The sequence below is a fragment of the Hemitrygon akajei genome, chromosome 2, assembly GCF_048418815.1.
Source record: "Hemitrygon akajei chromosome 2, sHemAka1.3, whole genome shotgun sequence".
NCBI classification, from domain to species: domain Eukaryota; kingdom Metazoa; phylum Chordata; class Chondrichthyes; order Myliobatiformes; family Dasyatidae; genus Hemitrygon; species Hemitrygon akajei.
This window is the reverse complement of record NC_133125.1, coordinates 76,337,091-76,358,399: the sequence shown is the minus strand read 5'-3', so window position 1 is coordinate 76,358,399 and position 21,309 is coordinate 76,337,091. Positions and strand designations below refer to the sequence as shown.

Sequence of the window (21,309 nt, the reverse complement as noted above, 5' to 3'; positions counted from 1 at the left end):
GCCAAAAGGCCAGCACTGTTCTGTTTTTCTCTACAACATCTAGCTCCCCACATTCAACATAAAAGTTCAGAGAAAAAAGTGTTTATATTTAATCCTTAAAAACACACTGGGGAATGCAAACCAATCTTCAAGGACGCCAAAGCTAAAAATTAAACAGAGAAAAAGACCTATGTAATCTCTAGTAAAGAAAAATCAGCACCATTTTCCATTTAACTGACATGCCCAATGAAAAACTTTTTTTTAGAAAAAACTAATTACCGTAGATTCCGGATTTTAAGCCGCTACTTTTTTCCCACATTTTGAACTGCTTTGAACTTTGCGGTCTTTAATACGGAGCGGCTAATGCATTTTTTTTTTTCATGCCGCCTCGTAAACATTTTGCCTCGTAACAGTAGACCAATAAAATTGATGAGTAGTTCACAGAGGTCCAATGAAATTGTACGATAAATCAAGCGCACTTTCACAATTAAATTATTGTAAATCAGTCATTTGTACTCACCCTCATCAACATGGAAAACACTCGAAGAAAAGCATTGTGCTGCCTTTATGGCAGTTATTTAGTTTATAATATTTTCGCTTAGTAATTCATTTTCTAGTTAAAGTTAGAAGAGTTTTAACTATATTTGTTTTCTGTACTACATCGCGGGATGCTATGACGTCACACCCGGTTTCGCCGCGTCTTGTGGGATACCAGTTTGCGATAAACGGAAAGGAGGGGGGGAGCGGCGGAGCCAAAACGCTGCTTTTAAGTTAAAGGCGATCAATAACTTTTCCTGGTAGGCTGCAGTATATATATTTTTTACCAGTCGTTAGGAGATATTGGAATGTTGTTCAGTAAAGAAGTATACGCAACGTATATTTAAAAGTAGCCGCGTTACGGGCACGGTTCGAAAAAAAGCATTTGCAATATGTATTTGTTTTTGTTACCATATGGATTTAATTAAAAGTTAAAAAATCCTCACGTGTAATATCTTTCTGTGTAAATATCTCATATTACAACGTGGGACATCTGCGGCCGAAAATCCGGTGCGGCCTAAAATCCGGTGCGGCCTTTACAAGTAAAAAATTGATTTTATTTCTAAAATTAGAGCCAGCGGCTTTTAATCAGGTGCGCTCTGTAGTCCGGAATCTACGGTATCTATGAACTAAGCCCTCCCAACTATATATATATATACATATATATATATATATATAAAACTTATGAACTATGGAAACTATCACTTAATTAATAAAAGCAGGGAGAATAAAATAATAAAACAGATAATCAGTCTATCCATTGTCTTAATTCACTCAGTAGACCAAACAGATTTCGAAAAGTCATTCATATCCAAAGGTTCACATCTTCTTTAAATGATCAATCAATCAAAGGACATCTTAAGCAAATCAAAAATATTCAAAGCTTATCTTCTTTCTGAAATAATGATTATTCAGCTGACCTAAATCCATTCAAACCTGGGCTCAACCGGAATAGACTTAGCATAGTCCAACGCCTTTTTGGGGTCCAGAAAAACACGTGGAGTCGAATCTTTGGGAAATAATTTTAATCGGGCTGGATATTGAAGTGATGGGAATAATCCCTTATCATAGGCTATCTTCATGGTTGGGACGAATTTAGACCGCAAAGCCATTAGCCTCCCCTGGATAACCTTCATAAAAGTGAAGCTAGGAACCTTTAAATTTAAAAACTTTTTGTTTCCTTGCATATTCTATGATTCGGTCTTTAACTTTAAAATTAAGAAAGGAGACCAAAACTGACCTTGGCCTGTCTTGGCGAGGTGTCGCAGTAAAAATTCTGTGCGCTCTTTCGATGTTGAGAGGTTGAGATAAAATATCCGGAAACAGAGATTGAAACAGGTTAGCAAAATAGTCTAATAAATCTCCAGTCTCAGATCCTTCCTTAAATCCAACAATTCTAATATTATTCCAATGAGTTCTTGCTTCCAAATTGATGATCATCTTTTGTGACTTCTCCAAACGTGCTGACATTTCTGCAATTTGCTGCTTCACCTCTTTAAGTTCAGAATTCAGGGAGATAATGTTTTCCTGCACAAATTGAAAACTCTCTCTTAACGACTTCATCTCAGAAGAGGTAGCATCAAGTTTTACCGTGTTGTTGTCTTATCTTCTTATCAAGACTCATCAGCGAATTTTCTAATTGCTCACCCAAGCTGGTGTTTCATCCGACTTTTTCCCCTTTCCATTGCTGGATTCAGGAAGCTGCTTCCCACTTCTTAAAGATTGTGACATAATTACAACTATTCCCCTCTAAGATCTGACAAATAAAAGTTAAAAATTCAAAGTTTAAACTGGGGAAAAGGAAGAATTAATTGCAGCCACACAAATCTGTGTGTCACTCCATAGACAGTAGGTGAAGTCTCCCACATCCAGTCAATGAAACCCCTCAGCTCCCCTGCACCATTGCTTTGGTAAATCGCTGTAAGCTTCTTCTTCACTATTCCTCATGTTGTTTACCAAGGGAACAGACACAACAATGAAATTCCCACAGCCATTTCTGAATATGAAACAGACACACTCCCTGATTATTGAAGAACATAATTTCTACCACTGTCACATTCTGTAAAGTAAATATGTCCACAATCAATGTTTTTCTATGCTCCCTATCACAGCCGAATACATTGAAGTGAGACCCCACGCACCCCTGACAGGGTCCTGACACGCTGTGAGACACCACACACCCCTGACAGGGTCCTGACACACTGTGAGACCCCACACAGCCCTGACAGGGTCCGGACACACTGTGAGACCCCACACAGCCCTGGCAGGGTCCTGACACGCTGTAAGAGACCCCATGCACCCCTGACAGGGTCCTGACACACTGTGAGACACCACACACCCCTGACAGGGCCCTGACACGCTGTGAGACACCACACACCCCTGTCAGGGTTCTGACACGCTGTGAGACCCCACACACCCCTGACAGGGTCCTGACACACTGTGAGACCCCACACAGCCCTGGCAGGGTCCTGACACGCTGTAAGAGACCCCATGCACCCCTGACAGGGTCCTGACACGCTGTGAGACACCACACACCCCTGACAGGGTCCTAACATGCTGTGAGACACCACACACCCCTGACAGGGTTCTGACACGCTGTGAAACCCCACACAGCCCTGGCAGGGTCCTGACACGCTGTGAGACCCCACACTCCCCTGGCAGAGTCCTGACACACTGTGAGACCCCACACACCCCTGACAGGGTCCGGACACACTGTGAGACCCCACACAGCCCTGGCAGGGTCCTGACACGCTGTAAGAGACCCCATGCACCCCTGACAGGGTCCTGACACGCTGTGAGACACCACACACCCCTGACAGGGTCCTGACACGCTGTGAGACCCTACACACCCCTGACAGGGTCCTGACACACTGTGAGACCCCACGCACCCCTGACAGGGTCCTGACACACTGTGAGACCCCACGCACCCCTGACAGGGTCCTGACACACTGTGAGACCCCACGCACTCCTGACAGGGTCCTGACACACTGTGAGACCCCACACAGCCCTGACAGGGTCCTGACACGCTGTGAGACCCCACACACCCCTGACAGGGTCCTGACATGCTGTGAGACACCACACACCCCTGACAGGGTCCTGACACACTGTGAGACCCCACACAGCCCTGGCAGGGTCCTGACACGCTGTAAGAGACCCCATGCACCCCTGACAGGGTCCTGACACACTGCGAGATCAGATCTTATCAGGGAGATTAATGTAAATGAACCTGTAGGAGGCAGCTAGAGACTGCATAGAAGAAAAGGAAACTCAGTACAATGTAGCAAAAGTTAGTTGATTGGGAATCTAACAAAAGACAACAAAAAAACATAAACACACACAAAATGCTGGTAGAACACAGCAGGCTAGGCAGCATCTATAGGGAGAAGCGATGTCGACGTTTCGGGCCGAGACCCTTTGTCAGGAAGGGTAAAAACATAAAGAAGGGATGAAGGCAAAAGAGTTGAAATTATAGGCTAAACTTGGAGGGGGAGGGATGAGCAAAGAGCTAGAAAGTTGGTTACTGAAAGAAACAGAAGGCCATGGAAGAAAGGGAAAAGGAAGGTGGAGTGAGCACCAAAGGGAGGTGTAGATGATCTTGGTATGGCCTCTTGTATATCAGTGAGATCCCCCCCTATCCTGCTTATGGGTTGTTTGGCCCTCTCCCATGAGGGGGGAGGCTACAGCATCCACAGCAGGACCACCAGACTCAAAATCAGTTACTTTCCTCAAGTAGTAGGACTGATCAACACCTCCAATGACTAAGCTACCCCTCCACAACTAACAACCCCCACCCCACCACCAGCATGGTTTGAAAATTTTCTGTTAGAACCACCTGAGGTCAGAGTGACTTCTGTATCCTGTCACGTACCCCGTGACTGGGTTACCAAACCAGCAGAAATGGAATGATACGTTGGAGTCTAGTGGTACTGTAACTAAAGGTGTTTATTAGTAAACTAAGTAATACAGTATCAAAAATGCAAATATACATATAAAACAGGTTAGCAATGATAAATACAGAAGGGTAGAACTAAGAATCAAAACCAAGCTCTATCGTAGTCTAGGGGTAAATGAATAGTCTTAAGGTAATGCTGAGTTCAGTTCAGTTTAAGTTGAGGTAGTTGCTGTTGTGACATTGGAGAGAGAGAGAGAGAGAGAGAGTGAGCGAGATGTGAGCAGCTGCAGCAGGCAAACCTTCCGTTGGCTTCTTGTCCCGTTGTACTGATGTGGTCATTCAGTTATGACTCCTCCGTTCTCGGCTAGACCATTCTTCCGTGGTGGACTGGTCACTCTGGCGTGAGTGGACACACAGACAAGCCCCCACCAGTCCTGCCGTCACACTGTGAGCTTTGTGACCGATCTCCTGATTCGGTCCTCCAAGCCCCCACCTTCCTGTGGGTGCACAGCACTCTTACAGTGTCTCGTGGCGTGTCTGCCGGTGTCTCAGCAGACCCATCTTTTATCTCCCCTGACAGGGTATCAGCCATCCATCAACTGATCATGTCCATGTCCATCAAACTGGCCACTCCCTCCTGTCGCAGCAGGCACCTGGCATCACTCTGCTGTGTCAGCAGGGATCCACACAAACTTGGCGTTAAAGTCAACAATTAGCAAAGAAGCCATAATACTAAATCATCCATTTTAATCCTTGTCTCTCTCTCTCTCCCATCTGGAACAGGATGCCTCCCCCCCCCCCCCCCCACCCACCCCATCTCTCTCTCTCGTTAGCAGCATAGTTCACAGGGGGTTCAACTCTGGACCCCATCTCCATCTGGTTTTCTCATCACACATAACAATCCTATGTATTTATAGAAACATAGAAAACCTACAGCACAATACAGACCCTTCGATCCAAAAAGATGTGCCGAAAATGTCCCTACCTTAGAAATTACTAGGCTTACCTATAGCTCTCTATTTTACTAAGCTCCATGTTCCTATCTAAAAGTCTCTTAAAAGACCCTATCATATCCGCCTCCACCACTGTTGCCGGCAGCCCAATCCACACACTCACCATTCTCTGAGTAAAAAACTTACCCCTGGCATCTCCTCTGTACCTGCTCCCCAGCACCTTGCAGCCATTTCAGCCCTATTTATATTTCTTGTGTTTTTCATTGCCTTCTTTATCAGAGTTTTTTTTTTGTGCTACATCAGATCCGGAATAACAATTATTCCCTTCTCCTTTACACTTGTGTATCTTGAATCATAAATCTGTTGAGTATTTGCAACACATACTCTTGATCTGCCCTCTCAAACCATTTTCTGGAGGAACACTGTGAGCTGAGCAGCATCTGTAATGATGGAAGTGGGGTGGGGGGGGATGTCTGCGTTTTGTGTCAAAATGCTGACAGTCTCAATCTCCTGAACAAGGCATTGACGTTTTCTTCCCCAATAACCCCCACCCACAATGCACGTGCTGATCAACAAATATACTTTGTCTAACGCCTACGCTATTGGCTGACGGGGAAAATCCGTCCACCCGCCAAACAGTGTCTCCCGTTTGCGTGGATGCTGTGAAATGCACACTGGTACAAACTCGCACACACAATATCAGACCGCACACCATGTACGGTTACAGAGTACACTTTATAAATCTTACTAGAACTAGGTAATTAATAGCAATACAATATATAAAAAAAAGAAAAGAAAAGGCGGCAAAACTTATCAGAGTTCAGTCAATTCGTGCACAGCCGTTGGAGCTCAATTATCGAAGTCTTCAGTCCACTATTCGATCTTCTCTGACCTCCTCGACCCGCCGCCTGGGACCAACCTCGGTGGTCGACCAGAGCGCATCCAGCACGTCCTCCTTCTTCGGTTCTCCTCCCGAAAACTCGCGCACTCACCCCAGGTTCCCACACATACAAATAAAACAACATTGCTACCATTGGTTAGTTCCTCCTTTATCAATAATTATAACCCAAACATTCCAACTAAACAGAGCAGTACCTCATCAGTTACCCACACAGAAGCCTTTTTATTATAACGCTACAGAGAAGCCATTTTATATATGCAGTTAGCAGTTAACATACTGTTAATAATCCGTGAACCCTACATTTCCCCCCACCGAATCAAGTCATGCCCTCATGACATGCAGATAATTCGCCAACCCTTCCTGCAGAACACACAACCCAATCCAAGTGCAGAAAGCAGTGGCATAACTCCCAAAAACAGTGGATATCACACCCTGTTCCCCGAGTGCCACATAAGCCAACCTATCTGGGGGACGCCTACTTCTCTGAGACCGGCACACTGCCTCTTCTGCCTCCTTCACCTTGGACAATACAGGAGACTCACGGGAACTAAGAGGTAAACCCTCCCATGAGCGGTCACCCAAACCCCTCTGCACCTCGGAACCCTCTATCTCTTGCTTGGGCCCCACATCCTCCTCCCCAAAGCCCTGGGGTACCCCTGACTGCCCACCACTAGCCCTTCTTACCCCGTCTAACCCAGTAGGGGAAGGGCCAGGAACCACCTCCTCCGCCACAGGGGCATCAGAGAATGGCAGCATGTACCAATCGTCCGAATCATCATCCTCCGAGTCAGTATCCCTCACAGGGGCTGGGCCTGGGCCCGACTCTCCTGGTGTGGGCTCTTCCTCCACCCTGCGTGGACACAGAGTCCTGGTACGAGGTACAACCGGCAGCACAGGCTTCCGCTCTAGCTGTACATCTCGCCCCAGGGGCAACAGATGATTCCGATGGAGAATCTTGAATCTTGAATCTTGAGAATCTCCCATCCTCGGGCCTCATTCGGAAAACCGGTAGATTTGGCATCTGACTCTACTACATAGGGTGTGCCCGCCCAGCGATCAGCCAGTTTGTGTTTCCCAGGTAATCCCAAATTCCTTATGAGGACTCGATCTCCCGGCAGGAGTTGGGAGAACTTCACCTTCTGATCATACCTCTTCTTATTTTCCCAATTCTGCTTGGCGACCGCTTCCCTAGCCAGCTCATAAACTCTTTGTAGTTCTTTCTTCATATCAGACACATACTTCAAGTAGGGCTTTTGCAATAGTTCACCCACATTTGTCCCAAAACAGAGGTCAATGGGCAACCTTCCCTCACGCCCAAACATCAAATAATAGGGCGAGTATCCAGTAGCTTCATTTTGGGTACAGTTGTAACAGTGAACCAGATGCCCAATATGTTGACTCCATTGGCTCTTTTTGCTAGTCTCCAGAGTTCGGAGCATGTCTAGCAACATCCGATTAAACTCTCAGGCTGGGGATCGCCCTGCGGATGATAGGGCGTAGTCCTCAATTTCTCAACCTCCAACATACCCAGTAGCTCATAGATGAGCTTACTCTCAAAGTCTCTCCCATAGCACTTTCGCCACCGTAGTCACCCTTTGATCCTTGGTAGGGAATGCTTGAGCATACTTGGTGTAGTGGTCTGTGATGACTAAGACATTCGCGGTATTGCTGGCATTGGATTCTATTGCCAAGAAATCCATACACACCAGGTCCAAAGGCCCCTCACTTTGCAAGTGTGACAACGGAGCAGCCTGCACAGGCAGCGTCTTCCGGCGTATGCAGCGAATGCACGACTTGCAATACTCTTCGACAACCGCCTTCATTGGGGGCCAGTAAAACCTGTCTGAGCAATCCATAGGTCTTCTCCACCTCCAAATGTCCAGAATCATTGTGCAAGGACTTCAACACAGTCTTCCAATACTTCTCAGGTAGGACTAGCTGCCAACGCTGAGGTCAGTCTGGGGGTGATGTACCCGATATAAAACTTGTTTCTTCAACTTCAACTGAGGCCATTCCCTCAATAACGGAGGCACTGAAGCGTGTTTTGTCTTCTCCGCCCACGCCACATCCCCCACATCCCACCAAACAGTGCCAATGCCCGGGTCATCTCGGTGAACAGCTGCCACTTCCCCTGGGCTTAGTTCTGGCAACTGTTTAGTCTTCAGCGCAGTCAGGTCACAGTAAACTGGGGGTAGGGTGTCATCAGAAGCCCCCAATGGCTCCACTGCTCGCTCCGGCCTCCCCTTTTCCTCGGCCTTCACGGTGATAGCAAACTGGCACATGGCTTTCACCCCAGGGGCAGGAATGCTCTCCGACTCCTCAACTGTCTCCTGTTCCTCATGCACCCACCGTGACAAAGCATTCGCATCAACATTCCTACTTCCCGGCCAGTACTTCAGGCTGAAATCATATACTGACAAAGCTGCCAACCACCGATGGCCTGTAGCATCCAGTTTCACCGAAGTCAGGATGTAAGTAAGTGGATTGTTGTCCGTCCTCACCTCAAACTTAGCTTATCCACCACTGCCCACTTCAACGCCAGGAACTCCAACTTATGTGTGGGATAGTTTCTCTCGGAGGGCGACAAACTCCGGCTGACAGATGCCACAGGTCTCAACCTGATGCCCTGATCTTGATACAAGACAGCCCCTAATCCCTCTTGGCTGGCGTCAGTGTGTAGTACATAGGGTAATCGGGGGTCCGCAAAAGCCAGCACCTCAGCAACTCTTTCAGCGATTTAAAAGCCGCCTCACATTTGGCATCCCACCTCTGTCCGAAGGGCTCCAACGGGTTGAGATATTCTTTAACCTCCCGTCCCCCTTTTCCTTTCTTCCCCAAGGGAGGGTAACCACGCAGAAGCTGGTTCAAGGGGTGACTCACTTTGGCGTAGCTCTTAACAAATCTCTGATAATAACCACAGAACCCCAAGAACGAGCGCAGAGCACTCACTATCCGGGGCCTTGGCCACATGGTCACCGCTTCTATCTTAGCCGGGTCTGTACCTACTCCAGTCTGCGAGATTATGTGTCCAACATAGCTAACAGACGTCTTGCTGAACTGACACTTGTCCAGGGAGAGTTTTAACCCTTCCTCCTTCAGCCGACTTAGCACCTTCAGTAGCCTCACTTCGTGTTCTTCCAAGGTGGCTCCAAACACTACCAATCATCCAAATACACCAACACTTCAAGCAAATTCATATCCCCCACTGTCTTCTCCATGACCCTCTGGAAGGTGGCAGGGGCCTCCGATATGCCCTGGGGCATCCTTTCGAACTGTAAAAACCCCAAAGGGCATATAAATGCCGTCTTCTCTTTGTCGACTTCACTCATCGGGAGCTGGTTATATCCACTCCTCAAGTCCAGCACACTAAACCACTTCGCTCCACTCAGACAGGCCAACGCATCTTCGACCCTCAGGACCGTATACTGGTCAGGGACAGTGCGCCGGTTCAAGGTCCTATAGTCCACACACATGCGTACCCTTCCGTTCTTTTTCTGGGCCACTACTATTGGGGACTCATAGGGGCTTCGGGACTCAGTGATGATTCCAGCTTCCTTCAACTTGCACAAGTGCTGCTGCACGTTTTCCACATTTGCAGGGGCCAGTCGCCGTGACCTCTCTCAGAACGGGGTGTCCTCAGTCACTCGGATGGTATGGCGAGTGCTTTTGGAGCAGCCCACATCAAACTCGCCAAGAGAGAAAACATCTTCTGGCTTCAACATCTTCTCCACCAGCCTGCATTTCCACTCTGGCAGCACAGGAGAGTCCCCAAAGTTGAAAGCCTCAGCGGTCAGTGTTCTTCTGTTTTCCAATCCTTCCCCCCCCCCCCCCCCCCCGCTACTGGGCCTCAGAGGGGCGCTAGACATTACTGTCACTGGGAACAAATTGCCAGCGGCATCCCTTTCTTAAAGGTGACTTCTCTCTTCGTAGTTTCCTGACACTCACAGCTATCCACCTTGCATGTACCACTGAGGGCCTCCGCACTTCGGGCCTCACCAGCATCCCAGCCAGAAATCGTGTCTCCCCTTGAGGTCTTCTGGGGTGTCCACTAAAAGGGCCCCACCTTCAGGCACTCCGGGAAATCTGGGGGTTCCCATCACTCTTGCTACTTCCCTGGGCCTTATTATCACAGGCCTCGACTAGGTGCACCACACAGTCCCTCGTTTAAATTCAGTCTCCGGCTCAGGGCAGCGCCGCACTTCCTCAAAAATGCTGGGTGCACGGCCCAGGCCCCCAAACAGTTCTCACTCACCCTCTCCTGGCAGGCCCCCACGAGCCTTCGCACCACAGGGGTGTTGGTCCCCACCAGGATTGAGGCACCCCACCGTCTCAGCTGAGTCCAGGTAAACCAACGCTAACGTCTCCAAAACTTCGGACACTCCTACATCGGCTTCTGGAAGCTCCAGTCCCACTGACAAATACCCATCATACGGATAATCCCCAGTACTGACGCCCCAAATCTCCAATGCACCGAATGGGGTCAATGGCAAATGCTTTAAGTACTGATTGTAAAATGAACGGTATAGTAGTGTGACCTGCAACCTGGTGTCGAGCTTGGCTTTAGCAGAGATTCCCTCTATCCGTGGCGACACGCTGGAGCGGGGTCCCGCTAATCCTTCTGGAATCGGGTCTTTTGCTTTCAGGGGTTCCTTGGTACATTGCTGGGAACGTGTTCCCTTAGACACACCAGGCCATTCCCTCACTGGGTCCCCTCTAAGTTTCCTAACACCTCTCCCTTCTTGGATACCTGGGGACTCGCCCTCTTAGGTCCATCCGGCCGCTCACATTCCCACCAGAAGTGGCCCTCCCTGCAGTTATAGCACACCCCCTGCCTCTCACAGTCTCTCCGGAAGTGTCCCTCTTTCCCACAGTTATAGCACACGCCCCTCTTCTCGCCGACCTCCTGCCACTTGCTGCATCCTGTGCTGTCTGTCCTCTGGGGGGGTGAAGCCCTCCCTCCCGACCCCGCAGCCCTCAGCTCAGCCACCACCTCCTTTATCAGTTCCAGGGTGGAGCCGGCTCCTTTCCTGTCCCCACCGCGGGCTACAACTGAGGATCTCACCCTGCTGACAGAGTCCTCCGGTGGCCTCAACGCGCGCTCATCCCCCCTCACAACTCTGATCAGTTGAACAAATGTTGGAGGCGTTTTATAAGACAGATGGAGACTCCAAGCAACCTTGTCCTCAGACTGGGCACCCCGAAATACCTGATCCATCCTTAACTGATCCGCCTGTTCAGCCCGAATGACACCCCCCCCGGTGCCACAATCCATTAAGCTGTCTCTCTAGCCTAGAAAGGTACACAGAGAGCTTCTCGCCCTCCTCCTGATAATTATTTTGAAACTCACCGAGGAGCTCCCAGTCAACCCAAAAGCACTTTCCAAAGCCTCTATATAGTGCATCAGAGTGACCAAAGGCTGGTTAACTTTCACACCTCACACTACCCTAGCCGCCTCTCCCCACAAACTTTAAACTAATCTCTGTCGCTTGTCCTCATTCGAACACTGCCACTCACTCAACAACTGTGACGTTTGCTCTACCCATGTCTCCTAATCTTCCTCACCCTCTGGAGTGGGCACTAACCCCGAGGAAACTCTTATCTTCTGGTGGGGCCCCTCTGCCCTCCTCGCTAAGGAGATAAGTGCAGAGGCCAACTCAAAGCTCTCGCCTTTCTCTGTGGTACAGGAACTGACCAATTTTTCCAAATCTGACCACTCTTTCTCTTCATCCTCCAGCACCGAAAGAATCTGCTCCCTAAGGTCTCCTCCCCTTTCTGCAGGCAACTCTGCTCACTGAGCTGTGGCCCCTCCCTCCCCGACACTCTGCAGGCGCCATGTCCCCGCCTCCCCGAGGACGCCAATCTCCTCTGGCAACTCTGCTCTGTTATGTCCTCACTTGTCTGCACTAACACTGTATCTGTACCTGTCTCAAAATCGAAGTTCTGCGATACAATTTCCACTTTGCCAAAAGTTTTAACCCCCCTCAATACACACGCATTGCTCTCTGCCACCTTCGCAGCCGCACACTATCGCCGAAAAGCAGCAGCTGCCATCCCAACTGTATTTTAATTAAGCAGAGTGGTCACCAGCATCTACAAATTCAATCCCGGGACAAGCATCCCAGAAATGTAATGCCCACGCTATCGGCTGATGTACGTCTAGGGGAAAATCCGTCCACCCGCCAAACAGTGTCTCCCGTTTGCGTGGATGCTGTGAAATGCACACTGGTACAAACTCGCACACACAATATCAAACCATGTATGTTTACAGAGTACACTTTATAAATCTTACTAGAACTAGGTAATTAATAGCGTTACAATATATAAAAAAAGAAAAGGTGCCAAAACTTATCAGAGTTCAGTCAATTCGTGCACAACCGTTGGAGCTCAGTTATCAAAGTCTTCGGTCCACTGTTCGATCTTCTCTGACCTTGACCCGCCGCCTGGGACCAACCTCGGTGGTCGACCAGAGTGCATCCAGCACGTCCTTCCTCTTCGGTTCTCCTCCCCGAAAACCTGCCACTCACCCCAGGTTCCCACACATACAGATAGAACAACATTGCTACCATTGGTTAGTTTCTCTGTTATCAATAATTATAACTCAAACATTCCAACTAAACAGAGCAGTACCTCATCAGTTACCCACACAGAAGCCATTTCATTATAACGTTACAGAGAAGCCATTTTATATATGCAGTTAGCAGTTAACAATCTGAGAACCCTACATTTGTATTTTGAATCAGTGATAGTGGGAGGGGGAGCTGTGATTCCCCGACCTGTTCCTTTGACAGAATGCCCACTACCCTTTTCGCCATCTCCATACACCACATCAGCACTGGGAATTAAAAGTTTCTTCCACAGGAACAATGATAGCTGTAGCAGTGGTTGAGAGTTTGTCCAGTACGGGACAGTCAGGGGTCAATAAACTACCAGGGAAATACTCAACTTCTCAGCGCGATTAATATGGAAATGTGATGATCTGGTGTTCATCTAGACCACGCCTCTCTGTCCAGTCAGGGTCTGTTAATCAAATTTACCTTACTGTATGAGCATCCATTGATTAATGCAATAGCTTTGAGCAAACTCTTGTGTACTTAAATACTGAGTTCTGAGTTGAGGCATCCAACAGTTTGAGCACAGTCTGTTCCCATTGAAGATGTTCAACAGAAACACAAGGAGACTCTGCGGGCACAAACTCAAACACTAAGAGTGAACATGATCCTGATGACAGAGGAGGTGAAGGTTTTCCAGCTGGTTGATCGATACACTGAGCTCACGCTCACTTCTACTGTTCGAGATCGGAGACTGGTGGAACATGAGCTGCTGGCAAGAGGCAGAGACCATGAGGAGTGGAGAGAAAAACATCTCCGCGGAAAGCTGGAAAAAATTTGGACTGATCAGTTATTCCAGAGCAGCTTTTCCCAGAGTAAATCCACATCTGGGAGTTCAGCAGCAGTAGATGGAGTTGCAGGGATCGGGAAAACAACAATGGTGCAAAAGATTGTTTATGACTGGGCCACGGGGAAAATATACCAACAATTCCAATTTGTCTTCAGTTTCAAATTCCGAGATTTAAACTCCATTAACTGTAGAATAAACCTGAGGGAATTGATTCTGGATCAATATCCTTACATTGGGAATATCCTGAGTGAGGTCTGGAAGAACCCAGAGGGATTGCTGTTCATATTTGATGGTTTGGATGAATTCAAACACAGAATCGATTTTGCTGACAGTCGGAGAGAAACAGAACCCAAGCACCAGTGCCCAGATCCTGAGTCGTGGTGTCATGTGTCTGACATTGTGTACAGTTTAATCCAGGGCAAGCTGCTCCCAGGGTGTTCAGTGCTGGTGACCACCCGCCCCACTGTGTTACATTTATTGGAAAAGGCTGAGATCAGTGTCTGGGCTGAAATCCTGGGATTCGTTGGTGAGGAACGGAAGGAATATTTCATCAGGCATTTTGAAGATAAGACAGTAGCTGAAGCTGTTTTCAAACACGTGGAGGAGAACGAGGTCCTGTACACTATGAGCTACAACCCTTCCTGCTGCTTGATCCTTGCTCTTGCACTGGGCCCCTTCTTCACACAAAGAGTCAGGGACCCGCAGCAAATTCCCAAGACCATCACCCAATTATATTGCTATTATATTTACAACAACCTGAAAAACCACGGCTGTGAGATTGAGAACCCCCGTGATGTGTTACTCAGGGTTGGTCAGATGGCCTTCGCAGGAGTGTCCCAGAGGAAGATTGTGTTTACAGACAGAGATTTGATCAGTTACAGTCTGCAGCCTTCCCATTTCCTATCCGGGTTTCTGATGGAGCTTTTGGAGCGAGGGGATTCTGCCCGGAGTGTGGTGTACACATTCCCACACCTCACCATCCAAGAGTTTGTAGCTGCACTCGCACCATTCCTGACTCCACATCCCGGGGATATCCTAAAATTCCTCACTGAAGCCCACATGAAGACAGATGGGCGATTTGATGTATTTCTCCGTTTTGTTGTTGGTCTCTCCAACCCAATGACAACTCGGGGTCTGGAGGAGTTTCTGGGTCCATTTCCTCATGACACCACCTGCCGGGTATTTGACTGGGTGAAGGGGGAGGTTAAACGCCAGAGTGGAAACACATGGAGTGAAGCTGGTAGAAGGAGCCTCCTGAACACGTTGCACTACCTGTTTGAGTCTCAGAATCCTGGACTGGCTCAGACCGCACTGGGATCTGTTGAAACAGTTTCATTCAGTGGAATAACACTGACCCCGATTGACTGCGCAGTCCTGTCTCATGTCATTGGACTCTGTGAAACAATAAAACACCTCGACCTGGGGAACTGCCATATTCAGTGTGAAGGAATCCAGCGGCTGGGACCCGGGCTGCACAAGTGCCAGAATTTGAGGTACTTTGATTTATCTCTCACTCTGAGCTGTGAAACTGTTCCATTGTGTTGTTTCATTGTGAAAGAATTTGGGTAAAACTGTAGCAAATCAAATTGTGAAGAATTGTGACAAATGCCCAAGGGATCGGTCAGTAATTCCCCAAGGATGAGAGGGTTCTGTGGTTCTTTCTGATGGGATTTGGAGACTTCATCAGATCATGAACAACAGCCATTTGTTTAATGGTAGTAAATCACAGCAATGGTGGTGTTTCTAGCTCCCTGTGACACGTCCATTGACAATGTTCCTTCTCAATGTTACTGACACTCAGACCAACACTGACTGAAGCAGGTGGGTCAGAGTTTCACTGCCCCTCCTCGATGACAGACAAGAGAGGGTCAGCAGACTGTCCCAGTGAGAAGGAAAGAAATACCAGTGTGAGATTGTCCTCTCTGCCCTTCCCCGTGTCTGACTATCACCATCAGTCCACCTGTGTGGCTGTGCTCACCACCAGATACCCAGGTTCTATTATGCCATCTCCTGTCCCGATTGTGGGGCTCAGTTTAGGCCAACCCTTCACGTGCAATCTATTTCTGCATCTTCTCGTCTTGTAGGATTATCATTTCCCATTTTTATCCTCCTGTGGGATCTCTCTTCCCCATCCCCCTTCCTCCTGTGGGATCTCTCTTCCCCATCCCCCTTTCTCCTGTGGGATCTCTCTTCCCCATCCCCCTTCCTCTTGTGGGATCACTCTTACTCCTGTGGGATCTCTCTTCCTCATCTCCCTTCCTCCTGATGGACCCCAGTTTTCCATTACCCTTCCTCCTGCAGGTTCAGTCTCCCTATCCCTTTTGCTCAGCTGTGGTCCTTCCACCATCTCCCATCGACACTTTCCCAGTTACAAATCTTCCTCACTGTGGGACTTTCTCCCAACCTTCAACCCTGCCCCTCCCGACCCTCATACGTCAGGAACACTTTTCCAACCATCGGGGAATGGGACAGAATATGTGGAGTTTACAGGGTCACAGTGACAGACTAAATTACTGACATTCGATGAAGACCCTGGAGCTGGGCAGTGAGGGCTGGAGCTGGGCAGTGAGGGACTGCCCAGCGATGGGAACTCCAATCAGTGATTTACTGAAGGGTTTAATGTTTCCTGAAATATCCGAGTGACAGAAATACACTCAGACCCACGGTTTGAATCACTTTGTTCATCAATTTGTCTGTCTGTGTTTAGACTTGGGCGGAATAAACTGGGAGATTCAGGAGTGAAACTGGTGTCTGCATCTCTGAGGAGCCCGGTGTGTAAAATACAGAAACTGCGGTAAGTACCAGACTGTGGGAGATTGTGTTTACAGTCACTGGGTGTCTGACACTGAATATTAATGTGATCATTAATTGTGTTACTGATAAACATTGGGGGTTTGTACCGTCTCCTGTCTCTCTGTGTCCTTCACCCTCACTCGCTTTCATCTCCAGGCTGGTCAATGTCAGTCTCACAGATTCTGGTGCCGAGGATCTTGTCTCTGCTCTCAGTACAAACCAATCACTGACGGAGCTGGACCTCAGTGATAATGAACTGGGAGATTCAGGAGTGAGACTGGTGTCCGTGGCTCTGAGGAACCGGGAGTGTAAAATACAGAAACTGTGGTAAGTACCAGACTGTGGGAGATTGTGTTTACAATCACTGGGTGTCTGACACTGAATATTAATGTGATCAGTAATTGTGTTACTGATAAACACTGGGGGTTTGTACCGTCTCCTGTCTCTCTGTGTCCTTCACCCTCACTCTCTCTCATCTGCAGGCTGGTCAATGTCGGTCTCACAGATTCTGGTGCTGAGGATCTCGTCTCCGCTGTCAGTACAAACCCATCACTGACTGAGCTGATCCTGGGATTCAACTCGCTCACAGACCTATCTGTCCCCGCTCTCCGCTGCCTCATATTGACCCACCCGAGTCTGAAGTGGATCGCGTGAGTGTTTGTGTTAATGTTCAATGTGATAAAATATCAGCAGACTCATGAGTTTTCTGGTGATATTTGTCTCTGAGTATTGTTGAAATGTTAACCCCAGTCCCCTGTTACTGACACTGTTGTGTAATTTGTTTACTTCATCTTTATTCCCCCCATCTCTTTCAGTGTGTGGGGGAATCGGTTCAGTGGGACCAGGAGGATGGAACTGAGATCTCTGCAGGAACCCAGACCCGGACTGAGAGTGACTGTATGAACATATGAATGTGTGAGCATCCCCGTCCGCGGGATGGGGACATTTTGGCCGATTTCCCGCCCTCCCTTTAACGGCCACCCTTACCTTTAATGGTCGCGCACCAGGTGTAATTCCCAACAATTCTAACGGAACTGGCTTCAGTCTTGTGTGTGACGTCCAGAGCGTTCCCATACTGACGTATTTCCACCTGTTGTCCACAGACGCTACTTCCACCGGATGTTTGTGTTCAAGACTTCTCCACGTGAGACCCCAGGGAATTATACAGACAGGAAGAGCCCAGGGGCCGGGGCTCAGTCTGGGAAACTAGTGTCCCGGGGTGGGATTATCCCAGGGAGAGAATCCATTTGATCCTTTTGCTAAGGACGATGCATTCAGCAGTCTGGCCGATATAATGATGTTAAATTAACAAATGCCTCAGCAGTGACCCTGGATCTGCAGCGATGTGTGAAATGTGATTTTATATTCATCAGTTCCCTGATGTCACTCTTTGTTGCCAATCAGTTAATTGTGTGTGACTGTGTGTGATTCGGGAGCAGCTTATTTATTCCCGCACATCAGCAGCTCACACATTGTTTAATTTACATTTGTCATGATGAAATCAATAAACCGCTGTAACTTCCTGTCTTGGTGTCGGACTTGAGTCTCATTAGAAGAGAAACAGTGATCTTGGGATACTGCTGCCCCCGAACCCAGTGAACTGCAATAATGGGTCTGAGTTCCTCACACTGGTACAGCAGCGTCTCATCTCCAGTCTGAGGGATGTCAGTCTCATGGTGTCTGGTTCCCAGGATCTCCTCACTCCCCATCCCCCATCCTCACACCACAGATAAGTGCATTCTTCTGACCCCCATATTCCTGCACACTCTCCTTGCTCTCGCAGACAAAAATGACAAAAGAGATTGGAAGCCGATATACTGTATAATATCGGTCCTGTGTCCACAAAGGTTGTAAACAAGAGAATGGAACAGAAGCAATCAACATGGGGTGTCTGCGCCTGTCTGCAAATGGAGTAACAGCAGTTTCTGTGCTGCTCCTAGTTTTGTTCCTTTCCCCTGAATTTAAACTTTGAATTTAAAATCTTTACTTGCTGATTCTTGAGGGGGAACAATATGTCTTTGAGGAGTGGGAAGAACTTGTCTGAATCTACTGATAAAGGCAATGGAAAAGGAAAGATGCAAAAGGAAAGATCTGATGAAATGCCATTGTGGGCTGAAGATATGGCATGGACACTGAATTCAATTAAAGACCAATTGGAAAAGAGTAGTCATGAATGAAACACGAGGAAATCTGCAGATGCTGGAAATTCAAGCAACACACACAAAATGCTGGTGGAACACAGCAGGCCAGGCAGCATCTATAAGTAGAAGCACTGTCGACATTTCGGGTTGAGACCCTTCGTCAGGACTAACTGAAAGGAAAGATAGTAAGAGATCTCTAGTCCTGACGAAGGGTCTCGGCCCGAAACGTCAACGGTGCTTCTCCTTATAGATGCTGCCTGGCCTGCTGTGTTCCACCAGCATTTTGTGTGTGTTGCAGTAATGAAATGATGTCATTTCTGGGAAAACTTAAAGATCTGGAAACTCAAGTCACTACACACAAAGAGGAATTGAAGATAACTAAGCAAAAACTTCTTGAAACTACAACTCGTTTGGAAAGATATCGAAATAAGATTATAGACCTGGAAACTAGGTCTCACCAAAGGAATGTACAAATTGATGGGCTGCAGAAAGGAGTCAAAAATGGAGATTTAACTGCTTACTTTGGTAAGCTTTTTCATACTTTATTTCCTACTATATATCACAGCCACCTAATATAGAAAGAGCACATAGAACTTTTACTTTGAGATCTCAAGATTCAAATAAACCACGGTCTGTTCTGGTTTGATTTCATCATTTTACGATTAAAGATCAAATAATGCGACAGGCAAAAAAACAGAGTTTTTAGATTTGAGAAAACTGAGCTCCGTTTTTATGACGATTATCCAAAGGAGATAATGGAAAAAAGATCAAAATTTGCTCTGGTAATGAAACAGGCATATGATAAGAAACTGTTTTCTTCCTTGCTTTACCCAACAAGAATTATAGTTTTTCCTCCTGATTCTCCTCCTTATACATTTTTTGATCCTAAAGTTGCACTGGCGTTTGTTCAAACTATACCTGCTGCAACTGCTGATTGAACTGTCTGGAAGATTGCTTGGTTATCTGCATATTAGCATTTCAGAAAGAAGATTTATGAATGCTTGGACATTTCATTGAGAGACTATTAGAAGAAGATTAGGGGACTTGTTCATTATTGCATATCATTGGGGGTTTTTTGGAGAGAAGATTTATGGTTCAAGTATGTCTGTTTAAATAGTTATTCGGACATTCAACTGAGAAAAAGAAGGTAGACTTATTCCTTTAACCTAATATCTACCGGTAGTTTGATTTTTTTTTGTTTCTTTCTTAATTAACCAACTGGTAGTTTTTCCTACTAATGGGGTTATTTCCTTCTTTTATATATACTTAGCAGAGGTTTCAATTATTTATATAATATTATTGGTATTTTTGAAAATTTAGTATGCTATTAATGTCTCTTTTTGTTTTTTTTTCTTTTCAATATATTAGTATGTTTTTTATATAATAGAATATTATAGCATCTTATAACTGAATTTAAAGCATTTTTTAGGGGATTTAATGTTAAATATAAGATGGCGCTGGTGTTTCTTTTTAAGAGATGATAACTTTTTGGTTTTCTCTTTGTTTCAAATGGAGAAGGTAACAGCATCTGTTAACCATAAGCTGGAACAATTTGATTCATATTGGGAAAAATGGTTTAACTACATAATGCCTCATAGGCCTGATTTTATTCTCACAAATCAATGAATCTGTTGTAAAATAAAAAGATCACTCCCTACTTGTACATAGTTCTTGCCTTTTGCTTGCTTTTTCTTTCCACTGTTTTCTATAAGTCTATACCTCAGATAAATACTTTGTGGAGAATTGTGATATATATGATTATATGATATATATGTACTATGTCTGAAAACATCTTATGGAAATATTTGTTTGATGATGAACTTCAATAAAAAAAATCAATTACAACAAAATTCAACCCCAGTCGGCGAGAGAAATTATCTTCTAAATGGGCACAGTGCGGGTATCTGGAATGCCCATCAAATTCTCTGATGCTCTTCCTGTCTCTATAAGAATGGGTACAGAGGAGATATCAGGGAAAGGGCTGCCGGTGACGGTGGTGGAGGCGGATCTGATCAGGTCTTTAAAAGAGACTCCTGGGCAGGTATATGGAGCTTAGAAAATTAGAGGGCGATGGGTAACCCTAGGTCATTTCTTAGGTAAGAACATGTTCGGTCAGAAGGGTCTGTATTGTGCTGTATGATTTTTTTCTATGTTTCTGCCCTCTCCAATCTGTGACTTGGCTCAATCTGTCTCTCTCCATTGGTATTATTCCCTGTTTCCACTGAGCTGCATGGGTGCCTGGCCCCACAATAACTGAAACACTCTCACACAAATAGTCTTTGTTGTCCTGCAGCTTGGATTTTCTTTTACATACTGTTAATCTAATGTGCCACATTTTTAAAGCCACGTAAAAATTTCCTGCTGAGATGAATGGTTGCACCGCACAGCTGTTAAAAGGAATTACAGTATTATTTAAGGTTCTTGTCACAGTCATAGAAAAGTACAGCACGGAAACAGGCCCTTTAGCCCACTTAGTTTGTGCTGAACTATTTAAAATTTTACTCCCATACCTCTACCGTCCAGGTACCTAAACAGACCTCTAACATGTTGAAATTGAGCTCGCGTGCACCATTTGTGCTGGTTGCTTATTCCACACCCAGACAACTGTCTGTGCAAAGAAGTTTCCCCTCATGTTCCCCTTAACTCTTCACCTTTCACCCTTAACCCATGGCCTCTGGTTGTAGTCCCACCCAATCTCAGTGGAAAAAGCCAGTT

At 46.7% G+C, this 21,309-nt stretch overlaps 1 protein-coding gene across 11 annotated transcripts in view; it reads left to right on the top strand.

Annotated features, from left to right (window-relative positions):
- The window catches only part of LOC140714203 (NACHT, LRR and PYD domains-containing protein 3-like), a 99,727-nt gene extending 81,030 nt beyond the window's left edge, over positions 1-18,697 (top strand). For 9 of the 11 annotated variants that reach the window (XM_073025237.1, XM_073025201.1, XM_073025247.1 and 6 more), the window contains 5 exons: positions 13,416-15,153; positions 16,368-16,454; positions 16,610-16,780; positions 16,936-17,103; positions 17,269-18,697. In XM_073025237.1, coding sequence (XP_072881338.1) covers positions 13,416-15,153; positions 16,368-16,454; positions 16,610-16,780; positions 16,936-17,103; positions 17,269-17,356 — 2,252 coding nt within the window. In that variant the 3' untranslated portion in view covers positions 17,357-18,697. Of the gene's footprint in view, positions 1-7,076; positions 10,052-13,415; positions 15,154-16,367; positions 16,455-16,609; positions 16,781-16,935; positions 17,104-17,268 lie in introns of those variants that run through there. The other 2 variants (XM_073025265.1, XM_073025257.1) reach the window with 2 other exon arrangements.
- The last annotated feature ends 2,612 nt before the right edge of the window (positions 18,698-21,309 follow it).